Raw genomic sequence first — 20,786 nt, forward strand, 5'->3', positions numbered from 1 at the left:
ATTATTAGTTGATCCCTTTAATAACATATATGTAAACGGCCGTCTGAGAAGGCTTCTGCCAGTGTCCTGAATCATTAGTATTTTTCTAAGATAACTGATAAATATAGTGTTAGAAAAATAAAAAATAATATACCTACAAACTTTTCATATGGAATGATGCTCATTCTTTTGTTGCGTGTATATCTGACAAAAGTCACTTTAATAACAGGTAATTCACCCCAGTGCTGCATCAGGAAATGGACTGGGACCAGTTTGACTTGAACCCTAAAGTAATTGCTGCCCTTAAGAAAGGTAACTTAATTTGCTAATGTCTCATTAATAGATCTGTCACCATAGTTTCTTCCTTTACATAATTGTGTTTGCGAGTGTAAGCATACAGATGTACAGTAATATTTTAGAACTGTAATTGTTTCCTAAGTAAGTTTTTTGAGTAATTATAAGTGATGGCTTTTCCTCATTCTCCAGTAATAAATTTCCAAAAAATTTTACAGCATGTGTTGATACACTTGAAGTAAATCTTGCTGGCCTAGCTTACAAGAACACAGTGTCTATAAACTTCAAGTACATTAGTAGTAGAAAGTGGGAACACATTTTATTTTATGCATAAGGCTGTAATCCAGCTATTTATAAATATTTTTCTAATTTCAGCTGACATAAAATCAATAAAAGAGATTTTAAACCTTTCTGGAGCAGACTTGCAAAGATTGATGAAACTATCCAGTGCGGATATCCAGTGCTTGCTGAAAACAGTCTCTCTCACGCTGAGGAGAAATAGCATGCTTACAGGTAATAGAGTTAATACGAAAAACCTTTTCTGTCTAAATCCCCAAATACTATCACTGTGAGAAAATACGGTTTTGGCTCCTCATTGACACAGTAACAGGATTCTGGAAATGAAAAGGCAAGTGGTTTTGTTATGCTGTAGGGAATTATTTAACTACGCTAGGGGCAGCTCCTCTGAGACCTCGAAGGTAGATGGAAGTGGATGGGTGTAATTCCTCAGGATGAAGTCTGCTTGAAAGAGCACAGAATGATTCTCCTGCCTGGAAAACCTGATTAGAGGAAAAAACTATTCCCCCTCCCTTTTGGACTAAGAGTAGTTGAAAAACTTATTATAAACTTTATAAACTGATTTGATGTAAATATCTCATTCCAAACCAAGTCTAATAGCTTCAAACCTAATAGCTGTTCAAATGCTCCATGGCAGCTCTGTTTGAGATCTGTGTGTATCTCCAGGCCTTGGCCCAGATGCCTGGTACACTGTTTCACAGCCTGCAATAGGTTTTCATTTCAGTTATTGCTGTGCTTGAACCTCACTGGCAATGTTTGCCCAGAGTGGAGCTTTCCATGGAGGCTCTTAGAGGCTAAGAGAGGACAAAGAGTTTGAGAGGAGTAAAGGGCTGGATGTACACTATCAGTTTTTGAACAGGCATTCAGTTAGTAGGCCCTGTGGGGAAGACCAGGATGAATTAGAAAGGTCTATCAATTACAGAATGTTAGGCATCGGAAGGGACCTTTAAAGATCATCTAGCCCAACCCCCTCACTGGAGCAAGAACACCCAGATGAGGCTACACAGGAAGGTGTCCAGGCGGGTTTTGAATGTCTCCAGAGAAGGAGACTCCACAACCTCTCTGGGCAGCCTGTTCCAGTGTTCTGTCACCCTCACTGTGAAGAAGTTTCTTCTCAAATTTAAATGGAACCTCTTGTGTTCCAGTTTGTATCCATTGCCCCTTGTCCTGTCATTGGTTGTCACCGAGAAGAGCCTGGCTCCATCCTCCTGACACTCACCCTTTATGTATTTATAAATGTAAATCAGGAAACTCCTCAGTCTCCTCCAAGCTAAAAAGACCCAGCTCCCTCCGTCTTTCCTCATAAGGGAGGTTCTCCACTCCCTTCATCATCTTTGTTGCTCTGCGCTGGACTCTCTCCAGCAGTTCTCTGTCCTTCCTGAACTGAGGGGCCCAGAACTGGACACAATATTCCAGATGCGGCCTCGCCAGGGCAGAGTAGAGGGGAGGAGAACTTCTCTTCACCTTCTAACAAATAAGGAAAGCATCCCTTGTAGAAATAAACGTGATATACAGCCTCTATTTTCTGTCATTGTGTGTTTAAAAGATACTAAATGAAACTCTCTTTTTTTTCTTTTTAATCATTAAAAAAATTCCAAAACTCTGCAGCACTTCAGCTCTACCAAGATAAAGATCATCTCACCTCCCAGCAGCAGAAGCTGAGCCTGGGATGTTCAGTACTAGATGCCTTGTTAAAAGGTGGCATTCCTTTGGTGGGAATCACTGAGCTCGCCGGGGAAAGTTCTGCTGGGAAGACTCAGATCGGTTTACAGCTCTGCCTTTGTGTACAGTATCCTTACAAATACGGGGGATTAGAGTCTGGTAAGTATGGAAATGTAAATATTGGTTAATTTGCCATTTGGAGGAATATATTGACTTAAAGAACATCATCAGTGCATTGAAATAGATGCATGTATTCAGTGCGTGTCTTCTGCAGTAGCATTAGTAATAAGCTGGTTAGTTAGTCCTGCATCTTTACAGAGAGAAAAGCAAGCTGTGCACATGTCCTGCATCACAACGTCATTTAGTACAAAATTACCATTGGCTGTTGTTTACCTGCCTGCCACTGTGGGTTAAACCCGACACATGCACACAATATATGAAAAGCGTTGCTGGTTTAAGTACTTATTGAGTCCTCAGGTAACAGCCGAAACAAAGCAGCTTATCAGATAATTTTCCACAAACATCTTGGCTATATGGTATATATTCCCTTGTTGGGGGTTTCAGATTTAAAATAATATTTAGTTTTATAAAAATAATTGATGTACAGAGTAAAACTGATGGAAATCTAATTGAGGAAAGCTAACATTGTTTTGTACCTCTAATTTTCCTGGTTTTGCCAAAGCAGCTTTATTCTTTGGTTAGAGTATGTTTTCTTTAACCATCTATCACATTAAGTGAACTCCTAATTTTTCTTTTCTTAAAGTATTATATGCTGTCTTAGAAAGGGAGGAAACTTGTGCCACTTCTGAGAATTCAGTGTCCTGGTAGCCTGCCTTAAGTGTGTTTTGGCTCTGATCTTGCTCTTCCTTCCATGCTGCGTTGGCTTTAATTTGGCAGCTCAGTGGTTTGTTGTGGGCGAACTTAATTATTTCTTGTACTATATCCACCCATGTGGAAAAATCATGGAATGTCCAAATGAAGATCTTGCTTAAAGGGCAGTAATTAGCCAGCGGCTTGCATAACTTTGCTTTAAGTTACGTCATAATTCAGAGCAGAAGCAAATATATTTTGTTCGATTCCTACATGTGTTGCTGCCAACTGCTGCAAATAGTTTGAGTGGAAATACATTTTATTTCTCCCAATTTATGCTGGAAGAAAAGAACAAACCAAAGTGGAGTACAGAAGCAGGTGTCCAACATCCTAAAGGCACTCTTGTTCCATGTATCAGACCACAGTCTTCCTTGTAGGGCTACAAAATGGCAAATCTTTTCATTATTTGTGTTTGAAGATGGTTCTTGTTTCTTATGCACCCAGCACTTGGTGCCATTACAATCACTTTGTCGTGTGCGTGCTCCCCATCTACCCACTGCAAAGCATTTTACCAAAGATAGGACAGAATGTCCATCTTATCAGTGCTCCTGTGAGAGACCAGAGCATTTCGGAAGGGCTGGGAGGACAGAACTTTCTGAGGATTTTGAAGGTACAGAAGGCAGAAATATCCAGTTGGAGGAGCTGGAGAGCAAAAGGAGTGGGGGAGTACTGATTCTTGCAGTTTTTAACTCTCAATGTGGTATCTTGCCATATATTAGGCTGAATACAGTTGTAGCAGCAGATACTGTTTGCATAGCACTTAGAAAATGAAACGGTATCTCTGCAGTCTGTAAATAAGAGTTGTGTTGAGTTTCTTATGAGAAATACAAGGATTAAAAGCTTATGTTAAGTATGAGGAGTTTTATTCTTTAGGAAACTTGAGGAGAACAACAATGCTTCGTAACTATCGCAGAAGTCTAGCACTACCAATTGAAGATTAATCTCAGTGCTAAAACTTTGCTAATTATTTAAATTATGGGGGATTGGGTTTTTTGTTTTTAATGCTAGAACTTCCCTCCACTTAGGAGGTGATATTGAAATATATTTCTTCAGACAGTATAGATTTATCGTGTATTTACTTCATTTGACTTAGTGCTAATCTTGTTTACAATTCTCAATTCTAGGAGGTTGGCAGCAAATAAAGAAAATAGGGCATCCTTTGCCTCAAGGTTATCTTTCTGCCTTTCTAAGAATGTCAGTTACGGTCAGTCGCATGTTGGCTGAATTTATTTTGTATGTCCATATTCATGAGTAATACATGAATATAATGTGACAAATTCATATCCGTATTAGAATTCTGAATTAGAAAAAGATGTTTCCTACTGAATCACAGAATCACAGAATCATTCTTGGTACATGACAGATTATATTCATAGGACTCAAAATTTGTCCTTTGAGGGTTTTTTTAGTGTTTTGGGTTTTTTTTAATGTTTGTTTGTCTGTTTTTGGGATGGCTTTTGGTCAACAACCAGCATAGCACTTTTATCAGCCTAAATATCAGTAAAGCACTGGGATTTGGTGAAATATCTGATTTCTCTTTGGTTTTTGTAGACCTGTGAGGACAGATGCTTATATGATCAATGAGGACGACTGACTTCTTCAGAGTGTCTCTCAGCTTCTTCCTCAGAAGTGATGACTGCTCTGACTCTTCACTTGTCAGTGTTGGCAGCTTCCTCATGAACTGGAAACAGCACGGTGCCAGAGGCTTCTCTGTTTGCATTGTGCTAGTCTCCTCTTTTCATTTAGGTTATGACAATTCACTTATCTCCAAAGATATGTGAATATTAAGTGCTTTTACCTCATACCTTGGTGTTAAGTTTGGTTATTTGTTAATCTCTTTTAGTTATTTGTCAATCTCTTCTAGCCCTTGTACCTTTGCTATGAAGCACCTCCTGTATTTTTATTGCACAGATGTGTATGCTCTTTAATCAAATGTTTCACTGTGCTTCAAACTGAGAAGCACAAACAAAAGCTGAAGAGGTTTGATGAAGGTCCAGTCGGAGAGCGTGCTATTCTCATTGTACTGTGAATCTCACATTTTAAACCAAGGCAAAGATATATTTTAGGTGGCTTAACTTTCTTAAAGTTTGAGATTAAAATTACATAGTTGTTTTTCAAAATCAGCAGCACTTTAAAAAAAATTAAGGTTGTCCCACTGTGTGTTATGGAGAAGTCACAAATGGACCAGTTAGGTACTCAGAGTACACTATCTGCTGTAGTAAATTTAACTGGTGTCAAAGAAGCATTGCAGCAGAGCAGAAGATTGGCAGGTGACTGGGTGTTGGTATTTACAAAACTAAACTGAGACAGAAAGTAGCCTATGAAGTAGAACTGCTCTTAAGAAGGAATTAATCTTCTTGATCTTTCTTTTTTAGTGGAACACTTGTAAACAAAACACAGCCAAAACCCAACCAACCACCACCAACAAAACAACACAACCCCCCCGCTACCGAAACTGAGTTCACTTGAACATTAAAGTTGCTTCACAATTTTACAAATAGGATAGTGTACATCTATTGATCAAGAATTTTAAGTCTAGATTGCTTGACCAGTGGAGCAGAGAGGACCAGATTTTTGCTTCTCAAGCTGTTCTTTCTTGCCTACCAGTACTACAGCTGTAGGGTTACCTTGTTTGCCTGTTTTCATCAGGTGTTGACATGAAACTGGGCCACAATTGCATATAAGGTTGTAATACAGTAAGATTGCTGGATCGACTCATATTATTCTGCTTTTGTCTTATGTTTGTTCCTTTTACTGTTCTTATTACTGGACTGAAATTATCTGCAAAGTCATCTTTAGGATAATTTTACTTTTCTTTTTCTCTGGGTAAGATAATTTTGGAAAAAATCTATTTTTTTAGCAAGTTTATCAGGTTTTCTGTTTTGAAATGTCTTGAATGTTGCAATAACTCTGGATCAAAATACAATTATCTAATCAATGGAGCACCAATCTACGTATTATAGAAATGCAAATCTGCATTTGAAAAAAACAACCATGAAGTCTCAAGTAACAGACACTCCATCCTTTTTAAGTAAATGAAGGAGAAAACAAGGGACATAGTGCTTCAGGCAGGCCTGATTTTTTAGACAGCAGATGATTTCTCTGTAAGCCTATATTCAAGGTAAAGAAATCCCTGTTTAAGAATAAAGCAACATTGCGCAATTCAGCCATGAATAAGAATGGTAGTTGAGAAGTGTTTCTCTTTAGGAACTGTTAAGTTACTCTGCTAACACAAGTCAGCTTAGCTTTTGTTAGTGTGAAATTCAGAAACCGTATGGGCTTAAATAAGCTGCATATCATGGTGCCTTTTCTTGATTTGTTTGCTTGGGTTTCAGTTTGCACCATAATGATTTTCAGTTCTGTGGTGTGAGTGTTGCACGACTTGGTTGGCTTATCTGAGTATTGGTGACAGATGTACATAATGTCGAATTTCTGATTAGAAATGTTTCTTGACTTACTGGCTTCTTAGAAACTGTGGAACTGCAGATGCGACTGGCAATGCATGAACTGCCCTTGGCAAAGATACTCACCCACCTCTTCGATACTCAGCTGTCACTGTCGAGTTGGAGAGTGATACGAAAATTAGTCCAATTAGGATAAATTAACCTGGGGAAATAGTCAAGGTTCAGCTAATTAACTGTTTAATAACTAGCTATTTAAAGAGCTGTAGGCAGGTAAGTGATATTTACCGTGTTTTCTTCACCTGAGCTTAATACCAGCTCAGATAGTATTCAACAAGCTGCTGATACCACCGTAAACTTAATGGATTCAAGTAACTGTGGACTCACTTTTTCTGTGCTGATGGGTATTTGTATACGTGCTCATTAGTGTCTGCAGTATTGCATATGACTTCAGTTGTCATAGCTACCAAAGGCAGCGTTTATGCCCACAGTTTAAAATCCAGAATTCCATCCACTCTAATGGTAGAACAAAAAAAGTGGGGAAAAGTACCGAAAATATTAACGGTTCAACTTCTTAGTTTTTCTATATGTTGTAGTTCAGCAATTGTGATCAGATCGTGACTGCTCTGATCACTAATATTTTATTGTCCTTATTCACTGTAAGATGTCGTGAACTGCTGACAACCCTCTGTTCCCTCTGACATAACTATGTACAATGTACATAATGAAATCAGGGATTTAAGAATGGAAACTGAATATTCTAGTGATAAATGCTGTTGGCTACCAAGGCCACGGAAATTAAAAAGGAGTCAACATATAATTTGAGCCTGTTATTAGGTCGAATGGAAACAGAAGTTGTGGAAACATTTCAGTACCTCTTATGGAAGGTGTGGCTGATGATGAAGCATTTTTCCATGTATTAATTGAGGAAGGTCTTTAATTCTCGCCTATCAAAGACAATTTTTTAGATTAGTGGACACGGGTAATTTTGTTTGCTTTACCTGACAGCTTTCTGAGTATTTAAAAATAAGACTGTGTATTGGAATATTTTTTTTAATGTTTCACATGTGAATTAGTTTGAATTCTGTAAGAATTTACAGCGGAGCTTGGGAGAGTTAAGCTGAAGATGCAAGCTTTGTCTTAAAGAAAATCAGGCTTAGGCTCATCTTTATCTTACATAGAAGACACTCAGAATTCAATACCCCATATTATACAGGTGTCCATCAGCAGAATAGTTTTATTGATAGAGTAACCATTAATTTTCACTTGATCCAGTCCCAAGATCTTTCAGTTTCTGCTATTGGATATAGTTTACTATTTTTTACAGTGGAATATATGGAATATATTCTGGAAAATATATAACTGGAATATATATCCAGTTGCACCTGGAAATGGGACTTTCCGCTCCCTGAAGAGTCAGCTTAGGGATAGACTGTTGGGGTGGAAATTTTGGGGTTGTCTCATTTTGCCAAGTGCATCAGCTGCCAACCTCTGATGCTGCAGCATCATCCGCTTCAGTGAGTGGACTTAATCCTTAGATGTAACCCTACAAGTATTAGCTGATAATTCTGGCTTATTCTGCAATAACACTAACAGGTTTTTTTACAAAAAAAATATATAGACATCACTTACAGTAATGTGATTGAACTATAATGCTTTTTGTCTAATCTGCCATTTTCAGGAAGGGTTAATTGGACTGAGATTGGATGAGTGATCCTCTTTAAACTGGCTTACAAATTGTGGCAATAAGTACCCCTCTGTGTGTGAATTTAAAACCAAGAAACTTGAAAACAGCGAGTGTAATTAATCAAAATACTAGTTGTACTGGTTGGGGCTGAGATATTAATAGTTAATTTTCTCTATAGTATAGTGCTGTGGTTTGGATTTCTGACCAAAACTGGGAATCTGTGCATCGTTGCTCTACTTTTGGGTTGGATAAATGGTAATAGTTGTAAGCACCCAAGTTGGGTGGTGAGGTGTCCTGCAGCTGTGCAAAACGAATGTCACCCAGTGGAGGGTACAAGAATCCTATTGTGTCAGCAGGCACCGAAAAAAGGGGCCTGGCAGCTACAGGAAAGTCATAGGAGTCGGTTTTTGTTGTTCATCATTGATCCATTATGGCTGCAAAAAAAAAAGTAATGTGAATTTCCAGGTATATATGTCTAGTGTTTGAGTGCAGAGTATATTATTTATGTGCTGTTAAGAAAACTGTTTGTAAGAGCCGTGTTGTAATAGAGGTGATTTCCTTGATTATAGGCGCTGTCTACATTTGTACGGAAGATGTATTCCCAAGTAAACGTTTGCAACAACTCATAGATCAACAACATAAGCTGCGTGCAGATGTTCCAGCTGAAATCATACAGAAGATCAAATTTGGAAACGGTATTTTTGTTGAGCATGCAGCAGACCTAGTAAGTAGTAGCACAAATGAAGAATGCATCATTATTGCACCGAAATCCAATAACTACAGGGGTTTTTTTATATATAGGAGACCTTTCAAAAGTGAACTAAGATCTGTAATGAATACTTCTTAATCTCTGCAGTTTGCTGTTAGAGAGTTGTCTGTTGCAGGGTTTTAATGTGAAATATATTAAAAGATAAATATTGTTTAGAATTAATCATGTTGTGGATTTTTAAAAGTCATTATGTGTATCAAAATGTAGTAGATTTATTTCTACTAGTTTTACTGCATCTCCTAGAGAGATCTTCTTTGAGCTTGGAGACAGGATATAAATATATATGCAAAAGGTGACGTAATCAAAGCAGAGTGACTGTCTTGCCCCCCTGCCTGTGTCATAGTAAGACTAGAGGGGAAAAGACACAAACTCCAGTACTGTATTCAGGCCCATTTTTTGTGCTTTTTTTTAGTAGCCATGAATATGCTCTGTATTGATAGAACATCAGAAGTTCTGTTTCCTCAAACACTTGAAAGTAGCACTTGCTAAATCACTCGAATTGTTGGGTTTTTTTAAATCATATTTTGCAAGGGTAGGAAGATCTTGTAGGTTACTGTGCTTGTTGTTCATTCACTGTGTGGCCCAGGCAGGAGCTAAGTGACCTTTTCCATGTCACAGAATCACAGAATGTCAGGGATTGGAAGGGATGGCTCACTAAGTCGTATATTAGTATGTAACGGTTATGTGTCTGCTGCAGTCCTTCCTAACAGAATCAAAGAATGCCAGGGGTTGGAAGGGACCTCGAAACATCATTCAGTCCAATCCCCCTGCTGGAGCAGGAACACCTCGATCAGGTTACACAGGAACATGTCCAGGCGGGTTTTGAATGTCTCCAGAGAAGGAGACTCCACAACCTCCCTGGGCAGCCTGTTCCAGTGTTCTGTCACCCCCACTGAGAAGAAGTTTCTTCTCAAATTTAAATGGAACCTCTTGTGTTCCAGTTTGAATCCATTACCCCTTGTCCTATCATTGGTTGTCACCCAGAAGAGCCTGGCTCCATCCTCCTGACACTCACCCTTTATGTATCTGTAAACATGAATGAGGTCACCCCTCAGTCTCCTCCAAGCTAAAGAGACCCAGCTCCCTCAGCCTTTCCTTTTATTGGAAATAATTAAAGTTCTAATTGTAGTTCTAATTGTAGTTTCCGGAAGCTACAGAATATGTTATTGTAAAATGGAGAGAGTCACCCTGTAGTAGTATGTACCTCTCTCTAAAATGCCTTAAAAGTAAAGCACAACACTCACTGGTGAGTCCAGCAACTGCACAATAGATTATTACAATTCATAGATTGCAATGTATAAATTCAGTTTGTGTGTACGTGTATGTATCCATATACATAAAATGCATTGCTGTATGGAGACAGGCAGCTTATAGCAACTGAAGTAGAAACCTAAATCATGATGATCTGTATTTTCTTTCACATCCAATTATTTTTTACTTGCTTAATTTTGAAGAATCCAGTTGTTTGTCAATTCACTTGAAAAATGTACAAACAGAAGGACCACACAGAAACACTGACGCGTTTAGGTGCAGCATAGTTGCCTGTACGTATACCAGTAAGTGAAACAACAAAAAAATCCATTTCCCAGAATGGAAAGCAGTCGTATATTCTTCAGAGTAATTTTTTTCCCCTCAGTTAAAAAAAAAACCAAAACCAAACCCACAAACAAAGAAACCCCTTTGATATTAGAATATTATTTATTTTGTAAAAAGCAGCTCATTGAGTAGAATAGATCTTACTGTAATTCAGATTTGAGAATTGCAATTTAATTTTAAAAGCTGTGGAATGCTGGAAGATGTTTGTGATTTTGGATGCATATTAAGCTGTTGCTGTGAACCTCTATTTAGGTGTCAAACATGGCACCAATCAGAACTGTGAGTCTCACTTCGCTGCTTTTTTTGCCAACATTGACACTTCTGATGTCCAGAAGCTGAGATTATCACTGAGAGCTTGTTCTCCTTTCTCCTCAGCTGCTGTAGACAGCACTGTTAGACATAAGATACTGGCCTACAAGGACCTCTCATCTGACTAATATGATTATTCTTATGTGATAGAAGTTGCACCCTACAAAATATTTGTTAGTTACTGGTGAGACCCACAAACTTGCTTTATGATTAGAAATTCCATCCACTTGTGTTTCAGCGATGAGAGCTGCAATTAATATCTTGATTTGACAAATAGAGTTATTTGCTTTTATTTTGTGGTAGGAGACCTTTCACAACTGCATTACCAACAGGATTTCCCTGCTGCTGGCAAGAGGCATGGTGCGGTTGGTGGTCATAGACTCCATTGCTGCTTTATTTCGCTGCGAATTTGGAGCTTCAGATTCTGTCACGAAGGCTCGGTATTTGCAGACATTTGGAGCACAGCTTCACAGTTTAAGCATGAGATTCAGGACTCCGATAATGTGCATTAATCAGGTATGACATCAAAATTGCTTCTCATTTTGTAGGGATCATTTAATAAATGGCTGAGGCAGGGAAATCTGTGTATGCAGATTTATTAGTGTTTTATTTAATACTGTGAACCGAGTGCTAATGACTGATGGAAACTGAAGTTTCCTTAAACTGATATATTTTCAACTAGTAAATTTTAACTTCTTGAAGCTTAAGAATATAATTTAAGCTTTTATAGACTGTTAGTGTTCCCAAAGGTTGTCCATTAAAGCTAACGAAAATAGATATGTACAGCAACTGCACAAAGCATCAAACTAAAAAGAGCAGAGCTTTTCCTTAACAGCCCTGAGGTTTCCTTCTCACAGCAGAAGAAAAGGGGTAGAAAAAGGGAGAAAAATTGAACTTGAAAAGTCACAAACAAGAATTTTCTGTCAGGAAGAAAGAGGTTCCAGAAATATCAAATGAATTGTTATTTGATTTGTCTCTGTTTGATAGGAGTTCTGGAACTACAGAATGGGCACTGTGTAAAACCTTGCACTTACTGCCATAACTGGGAGTGCATTGGAATACCTCTACAGCAGTAATGTGAGCAGCTTTCAGGCACGCACAGTGTTTTTATTTTCACTAAGATTCCCATTAAGGTTCAGTAAGATTTAAATTTCAGCCTCAAGTTACTCTAAATTTTTTTGCCAACTTTTTTTAACAAAGTCTTTCATAGGCTCAGCTCGCTTTCAAGGGAAACTGAGATTTCCTGTAACAACTGCTTTTTGAATTTTGGCATTAGTAGAGACAATTTGTTCTCCTCGGGAAGCGTGGCTTGGATGTTGCTCTTTGTCAAGCAGAGGTGTGTGCGGTTCAGCGTTTACACTGTGAGCCCGGCCAATGGAGTCAAGTTCCTTGGCTGGCTTCTGCGATGCTCTGAGCATGGGCACTTGGAAGAGGCTTTCTGCCTTGGTCCTGGGCGTTTTGAGGACCCATCTAGCAGGCAGAAGAAAATTGTTAAGGGTAAGACAAGTCTAGATGTCTACGGTCTCTATCTTGGAGCGGTTCAGCATGAGGGGGAAAAGGGTGATGACTGAAGAGAGATGCTTAGATCTGCCGTCCCATGAGGGGAGTGTCACCCCAGTGCTGGCTCACAGTAGACGAGGTTCCTGCCTGATGCTCACTGGTGTTTTCTGACTATATCTGCTCCAAAGGGTCCTTCAAGACTGTATTCCAAGGGACGCAGCTCACTACATCCCTGGTTACAGACAGGAACTGTGAATACAGTAGCACTGAGGAAGATTGACTGTAAAGTAATCTATTCTGTACATTATATTTAGAAAAGTACCTATAACTTCGTTTGCCATACTTTTTGAAGAACTTGTGTGGAAGAATCATGACATTAAAAGACCATAGAGGGAGTCAAGAGGTGTGGATTGTTCTAGGTTGTAGTCAAACTGCTCCATTAAGCAGTTTATCCCTTCAAATGTTGTGAAATAAGTGAGAACAGGACACCTTTTGTCTACAGACACAGCATTGGAACAGTTTTGTGTATGTGTGGTTTGTTTGCTTTTTTTTTCCAAATTCGGCATCTAGTAGTAGTTAAATTTAAGTTGTAGCTTAAGTAGTTGTAGCACTGTAAACTAAGATTATACTTCACAACTCCCTTTTAATTTGCCTTGAGAGACTCAGAGTTTTCTAACTTGGCTTACTACGTGTTCCAATAGCCGTTTTTCTTGGCTCTGGTCCTTTCCCTGCCCTTCCGCTTGCTAAAAACAAGTGCGGAACTAGAGATCCACTTCACATGGTTTTCTGCTTCAGGTGACCGATGCAGTGAGCGAGTCGGAAGCTGCTCAGTGCGGTTGTAGGTAAGTCGTGCACAACAGAAACGTAACAATGTCATAAACAGCAGCATTTAACCACTGTGTTTTTTATAACTCTGATATAAACTACCAGAGCGTGTTAAGAGGAGCGGTGTGTTTGCCCAGCAATGCTGTATTTGCTGGAGATCAGCAACTCATGTGCTGTGAAGTGGAGGAAACCACCATACACGCTTGTGTGGTGTTCCCGAAGCAGCAGGTTAAGGGGAAAAAAATCCTTGGAATTAACGGCTCATGTATTTGCTTTCACAAGTATTTTTGCATCTCTTCTTGTCTCTGATATAACTGAGTGCATTTTCTGTTTGCTTAAAAAAATCTAGCAACCAAACCTTATTGATTGGTTTTGTTAGTTGCTTAAGAAGATACTAACAGGATTCAAACATACATATTTGCTGTTTGAATCCTAACAACTATAGTCTTGATTTCCTAGATAAGTGAGATGCTACATAAATGTGTTTTTGCAAGAAGTTAGTTATGTCCTCCAGATTTGGAAACAAACACAAAACAAGGATAAGGTTCAACTTTTTTTTCCTTGGTTATCTTGTGATTCTTTTACAGAAAAAAAAATTAAACTTAGGGTTGAAAATAATACATATGCAGTGTTGGATCTGCCCAACATTTCTAAATATACTTTTGAATGGAAACTGTGGGCAACTGTGACACACTTCAAAAGTTCAGCCATCTGTGTGTTGCTGTTTTCCTGTCCCAAGAGGGGACCCCCAGGACAGAGGGGTTCACCATGGTTGAAGTTGGAAAAATGACTGAATTATTCAGTACCAGAGCACTTCTCTTCCTGTTGTTACCTTGCTGTAGAGAGAACCCAGCGTATTGTTTCGTGAGCATACTCTGGAATATCTGTCTTCAAAACCTATCTGTTGCAGCAAAAATCATGGTATTTCATAGTAAAGTCATACATACAGAAACCTGTAATGCTTGCTTTGTAGTGCGGTGGATAACAGAGTCTCTCCAGCACTTGGAATAACCTGGGCAAATCAGCTGCTAATGAGATTGATGGTCAGCCGACTGTCACCGCCTGAACAATCATCTGCACTTGTGTCACACCACTCTGGAAGCGTAAGGACTTTAAGAGTAGTTTTTGCTCCTCATCTCCCTCCATCCTTTTGCTACTATACAGTTAAATTGGAAGGTGTAAAAGGAATAAAGTAAATCTTTTGCATAGTAAGGCAATGTGCTCCAAAAATCTATCATAACTGCTTTGCTTCACGAAGGATTTCTTAGTAAAATGAAATTCTTCCTCGAGGAGAGAAACAGTGATATGACTCCATTAAGCCTTATCTACATCATGAAAGAAGATCTTTTTATCCTTGGGGATCTGTTCATCAGCTTTTCCTCCCGAGGGCAGAGGAAGGCTGGGGCAGGTGGAGGCTGCACAACGACGAGTGATGTGGTAAAACCCAGATTAGTGGGGACCTGATTTCTAACGGTGTGTTAATAGCGTGCTGATCTGGAACCAGCATTTACTGCGGTTGTTTTACCTCTCTGGTCCCAGACCCAAAAAGGACTCAAATTCAACCAGGTGATATCACCTGATGGTGTTTCTACTTCTTGTGATGCCACTACATAGAGCCATTCTTCTAGCTCTAGGAACTCAGAAATAATATAAACAGCTTTGTCACAAAGCAATCATCCTATTTTAAAACCACTTGTAATTAATATTAGGACTAAAATAAAAATGCCAGAGAGATAGAGTTAACATCTTACTGTAAGAATTAAACTAGTACTGCTTTTGTACTATATGGGCATATCCAAAGAACTTTTACAAACGTTTTGTAAATGGTTCTTTTCTACTGTTTTCCTGCTTTCTAGTTCCTTCCCCTCAGAGCAAAAGCCTCTTTAGCCTTTTCCATTTAAAAAATAACAAAGCAAGCTGATCCCTTGTTCTGTTTGCCTGTTTCTAAGCGGTGTGAGCGTGCCATCGCTCAGCTCAGGGGCCTGGCCACCTCTGTCTTCAAATCTTTGTGTCCCATGCCTCCTTCCTAACAATTTTAATGAAACTAATTAAATTTTCTCTTCCCTTCTTGGCTTGTTTATTTGCCATGGGGACTTTAGTCAATATGTTGCTTGTCATATTGTACTGATTAAAACAGAAGCCACAGACAGATGTAGCTGATTAATGGGAGGTGGTCAACCCCAACCTGGACATGGTTTTACCAAAGAGACTCCTCCCAGTGCAGCGCACGGGGAACCACGTTCAGTACAGTGTGGTACGTGTCTTAAGGCTCATTTTTGTAGTGTGTCGATAGTTCTTGCAGCCTCTCTGCTTGCGGGAATGACACGTAAGTGTCAAAGTCACAGGTGGGTCTATAACCAAAGTCCCAGTTTACATAGTGAAAAACACTTTTATCAGCAAATTGAAGACCTGAGCAAGTCTTCCTGTCATTGCTCATGTTTTTTTATTTAACTGTCCAGCTGGCAGCTTAAATCTGAGAGTGTTACAGCACAGCTGTAGCTCATCAGCACACAAACCCTGAACCTCCAAAATGCAACTGACTCCCAGCTCACACTCAGGTCAGTAACTCTCTGCAGCTGAATGTTCACCTGTAGTTTCTACCCTTTCAGTTCCATCCACAGTCAGAAATCCAGATTGTTGTTTGTGTGACAGTAGTAGAACCTTCAGGAAGACTGAACGCAGCATCTGCTCTTTTTGAAGCCTGGTGTCAAAACTGCCAAAACATACTTACATTTTAATAAATGCAATTTAAGAACCTTCCCTTTATATAGCTTTATTCATCTTTGGGTTTCACAACTGAGATTTGTTTCTATACAGGAAAAATGGAAGTAATTTTCACAAAGAAGATGTACATTCTAGAATGTATTAAGTATATCATCTTATCCTGTAAGACCACATTTAAATATTTTTCTACACTTTGAAAAGAAACATGAAATGACACTTCAGAAACTTTCAAACAGTTTCAAATTAATCTACAGATGTGTGATGTATTTAAAGAGGCCTTTTCAGCAGAGAGAGTGCACAGGGTTCTGGAAGCATTGATTCGGAAAAGTGGAACCAAATTGGTAAAGATAAAGAATTTTCACAACTGAACTATTAACAAAACAGATGTAGTAAAACACACTTAACAATCTCATTACAAGTTTCTTGGTGAAATCACAGTGAATGACTATTTGTTACCAGTAACATTTATGGAAATTTCTTTTCAACAAAGTTTTATGGGCTAATACAAACAGTTAAACTCTGAACAGGATTTTGTCCATAGCTGTGATAAGCAGTAACTACACGTGAAGGTAGAATGCAGCATCTTAAAGCCCATCTTGGAAGGTTTATTATTTTTTAAAATCAAATGTGAAATCCCCATATCAGGGCAGGGGGGGAAGGTTTTCCTCAAGACCGACACATGGACATTACAAACAGTTTTCTGGTTCTGCTGTTGTTGGGGGTTGGTTTCGCTTTTATAAACCAGCACCAAGAAAACAGAAAATCCCATTCCTGATTGCATAGAACTCATCTGGCCTAATTACACTGTAACTCAGCACCACTGCTGCACAAAGCTTCAACTACCGAATTCAAAACTAAGGACTCAGTAACTTTCCATGCTTGACTTGTGACTCAAGTATAAATACAGGGAGCCCAAGGGCTGCTCTGGTTTTAAAAGCTACTTCACTGTGCTTGTTCCAGCTCTACGCAATTGCTGGCCTCTCTCAATTGTGTGTGCCAGCACTACTGTTAGATGGAGCTGGAGCGTTAAATGAACTTCCAACTGTGTATGGTTCTCTAATTGTTTAAAAGCAGCCATAACGAAACCGTTTTGCAACTTTACTGTGAGTATCTTCTCAACAGCTCCAGTCTTTCAACTTCTATCAGGTGGCAGCACCAGGTTTTGCTTCTTGCCTTGTTGTTTTGGGCCTTTGTTTGTTTGTTTTTGTAAATATTGATCTTAACTATTCAGTGTGCTAAGACTATTGTGAGTGGTTTGGGGGAGGAAAATAACCAGATGTAGATGATGTTCAAGATTTCCCTCAATTCTAAACTGTTGAGAAAAAAAAGCACCTATGTTTCTACCAATACTTCTATAAGTCTGTGACCATGTAAAGTTGCTACAACAAAACTGTAAACTTCACAACATCACATCTTTTAACATTTATTCTCTCAGTACAGGCTAACATTACCAAAAATGCAGTTCTTTTAGCAGCTTTCAGACAAAATACATGACCTGCAAAACAAAAACTAAATTAACTTGAACTCCTCAAGTTTGTAAACACACATTCAACAAAGCACTGAACCCCCCCTTTCACTATGTATTTACAACAGAACCACACCATTTTCAAAATTACTGGATTCAAATGGTACAAGCTAAGCACAAGTACTTCTCAAGCTTAAAACTGTTTTTAATTTACTACTATTCAGGAGGACTTGGGGGATGTTGTTTAAGAAAAGGTACAGATGTCCAAAGGTAACACGTCCAAGTGCTGTCCCGTTGTTGAAGTGCTGTGTTCTGTCACTGCAGCACTGCAAGCACAGTCACCACAGCAATAGTACAGTTATTCCTCCTCTAAAAGGAGCAAACCATGAAACAGTTACATTATTTTAAAATAATACTTAATAAGCTCGAAACCCAAGACCAAGTATTACCGATCTATCTCAAGACTGGCACACAGCCAGACAGACAGAAGGACAAACAGGCACTTTCTATCAGCAACAGTTCCATGAGTGGACCCGAGCTGACTCTGCACCCCCGTCCGCAGGAGAATCGGAGGAACTGCCCAACCAGAGGCATCGTTACCTTTTTAATGCAGTTCACCCTTACAATGCTGAGCAAGGGCAGACGTGCCGGATTACAAACCAAACAGCACTGTGAAGGCTGCAGTTTTCCTAACAAGATGTCTGTCAATTTTGAAGGTGTTTTCTAGTTTTCTGCTTCAGAGCTGTTGATTTAGTTTGACAATGAAGACATCCCAGAGCTACACGATCAGGAATTCTGGTTTTACACTGTATGCGAACTGTGAGCTACAACTGGACAGGGAATTCAGAAATAAATTCTCACATAAAAGCCAACTGAGAAGCCCACCTGGAATTTAAATGTATACAAACCATGTCCTGACAGTAATTCATTCGTGATGCAAACAATAGGAAGGCTGACCTTAAATTTCTTACAAGTTTCTCTCAGACTGCAAACAGCTCATTGGCTCACAGCTGTAATGACTTGGTCACCATTCTTGGGGATTTATGAATTACAGAAGTCTTGAAATCTGTTTCTTCTCTGAAAAAAATAACCTTTTAAATATGAGAATTGTTTAATATGCAGTAGCTCAACAACTTAATCTTCCAACACACTTTAAAATACAATATAAAGGTTTAAAACATTTAAAAGCACAGGACTAGTAATGCCACCAACATTAAGATCCTGAATGAGAAAATTCCCTCACTACCACCATCAACATACCATGGGCTTACATTTTAAAAACTTACTGTACATTGTAATCTGGCATGGTTAAACATTTTATTGCCATTTATTTTTTGTGGGTTTGAGAGGCTGCAAGAATAATTTTCCTTCAAAGCAGAAATATGAATGTAGAAAACATATTCTTCAGTTTCTTTTAGGTAATTCCTTGTTACTTTAAGTTCTGTGCCCAAAGAGGTCGGAGCTCTGCAGAACGGCTGCACGGGGCCAGCTCAGCCCAGCCTTCTGCACACAACCCAGCTCGCCAATGGGTGCAGGCAACATGTTTTGCTTTAGGGGAAAAAAAGTATATATATTATGTATATTTTTATATAAAAAGCTCTTAATAAAAAGATTAAAACTCAAGAGTCTACATTATATGAGTATATATTGTTAAGATAACTGAGCAACCATCTGTTCTTGCTTGAGTTCATTAATGAATTGCACTATGTGCTAAAACTTCTACATATTAGCAGCATCATATCTCACCGTTTCTAAACTGTATAGCAGGCGCACCAGACGCAGCTTTCTTTAAAGAGATGCTAATAAGGTACCTCCTGGTAAACGTAGGCAAGTGCATTACACATACAGCTTTTTGCACCGGGTGTCGTAACACAACTTAAAACCAGATGCAAAGCCAGTCAAATACTTCTACAAAGTACTAATTCTAGTAACTCTTCACAGCCTGTTCAAATACTAAAACTTGCTTATGTTCCTATGTTCTACCTCCTTCAGTTGGTGCTAACCTTGAATGAATACTCCAGCTTTTCCCAAAGTTAATTTTGTTCAGCATTTTCCAGCTCACAGCTATGACCACAAATACATTTGTACACACACTGGTGGCTTTTTTACTTTCTCAAACTTTGCATGAATAGGAATTTTTACAAAAGATAAACAAAATTACAAGCTTTACAGAAAAGCAAAAGGAAATACTAGTGTCTATAAAATACTTAAAAACATACATACTTAGTTCCAGCAGCAGTCCTGTATACAGACAGCATATACGTTAACCCTAAGTAGATTTAACACGGGTGCGTGGTCAAACGAGTTGCTTGCCGCTTCTGGCCATCTAGTGCATCCACCGGGGCCCGTCAGATCTGAGTGGTCCTTTGCACAGCAGCTACTCCGCAGCGTAACAGCCCAGCGGGCAGCTGCCCACACCTGTCAGCAGCTGCTACGGAGAAAGGCGGGATCTGGGATCAGCGTAAGGAAACGTTGGAGCACTCCCAGCAAACAGAACGGGATCATGAATTCCAGTGGACAAGCAAATAAAGTCAACCTGAGGCTTGATGCTTCCCTAAGAGCAGCAGCAGCTGCTCTGGGACAGTCGCAGTCCGAAACTTCAGTATTTGTCAACCATCCAAGGTAAAGGTCAAAACATTTTCCATTTCTCCTGGTCAACGTGAACTGTCCTATCTCCATCAAATATTGTGCCCTAAGATGTATATCAACAGGTATCAAAGTTATGGTCACAGGTATTGCTATCCATGCTATCTACATGTGACGTAACCCCAACCATCTCTTCTGGAAAATTTAATAGCTCAATCTAGTGGTTAAGTAAGCCGGGTCTAAGTGCTGTTTTGCCAGCTAAGGTTTCCACCATTACAATAATCTGTGGTGCAAAGGAAAGCCCCACCAATACAGTATGCTCAATTTCAATTTATACAGTAATGCACATAAAATTTTTCCTTTTGTCATTCCAGGACTGTGTATATTTACTGCTACACATTTCATTTTGCCTGCGTTTTCAAACATCTTTGCATTTTGGTATGCTTTAGATATGTTTGCATTTTTGACATTTTTTTGGCTGCTGTAATATTCAGATCTATTAAACAAATCAATATGAGTAGCATGAATGGGAGCAGTGCAATGAGCAATATATATCTATAGAGTTTTTACCCACTAATACTGTGTTTAAAATCATCCCTATTTAGAAAAGTAAAAACAGCAGTCCATTGGAAAAAAAATGAACAAAATCTACAAACGAGGTGTTCCTATTCGTAATGATGAGGAACCAAAGCTTTGAAGGTCTCAGTGCTTCTTTATTCACAAAGGAATATTAGCTAGCTTCTGTCCAAGAATCTCAATGCGCCAAATCAGTATGACTGACACTCAGAGCTCTCGAGTCTGTCAGACAATTATTTCGTTCCT

The 20,786-nt window shown here is 39.0% G+C and overlaps 2 protein-coding genes across 6 annotated transcripts in view; one reads left to right on the forward strand and one right to left on the reverse strand.

The window, feature by feature from the left end:
* XRCC3 (X-ray repair cross complementing 3) overlaps window positions 1–15,949 on the forward strand; it is a 17,256-nt gene extending 1,307 nt beyond the window's left edge. The window contains exons 2-8 of the mRNA XM_005506064.4: window positions 209–291; window positions 649–786; window positions 2,179–2,391; window positions 8,760–8,914; window positions 11,168–11,380; window positions 13,160–13,206; window positions 14,163–15,949. Coding sequence (XP_005506121.2) covers window positions 237–291; window positions 649–786; window positions 2,179–2,391; window positions 8,760–8,914; window positions 11,168–11,380; window positions 13,160–13,206; window positions 14,163–14,385 — 1,044 coding nt within the window. The 5' untranslated portion in view covers window positions 209–236 and the 3' untranslated portion in view covers window positions 14,386–15,949. The remainder of the gene's footprint in view (window positions 1–208; window positions 292–648; window positions 787–2,178; window positions 2,392–8,759; window positions 8,915–11,167; window positions 11,381–13,159; window positions 13,207–14,162) is intronic.
* KLC1 (kinesin light chain 1) overlaps window positions 15,947–20,786 on the reverse strand; it is a 49,791-nt gene continuing 44,951 nt past the window's right edge. For all 5 annotated transcript variants that reach the window (XM_065063359.1, XM_065063357.1, XM_065063355.1 and 2 more), the window contains one exon: window positions 15,947–20,784. In XM_065063359.1, the coding sequence (XP_064919431.1) occupies window positions 20,766–20,784 (19 nt within the window). In that variant the 3' untranslated portion in view covers window positions 15,947–20,765. The remainder of the gene's footprint in view (window positions 20,785–20,786) is intronic.

This window comes from Columba livia, chromosome 5 (genome assembly GCF_036013475.1).
Source record: "Columba livia isolate bColLiv1 breed racing homer chromosome 5, bColLiv1.pat.W.v2, whole genome shotgun sequence".
Taxonomy (NCBI): Eukaryota; Metazoa; Chordata; class Aves; order Columbiformes; family Columbidae; genus Columba; species Columba livia.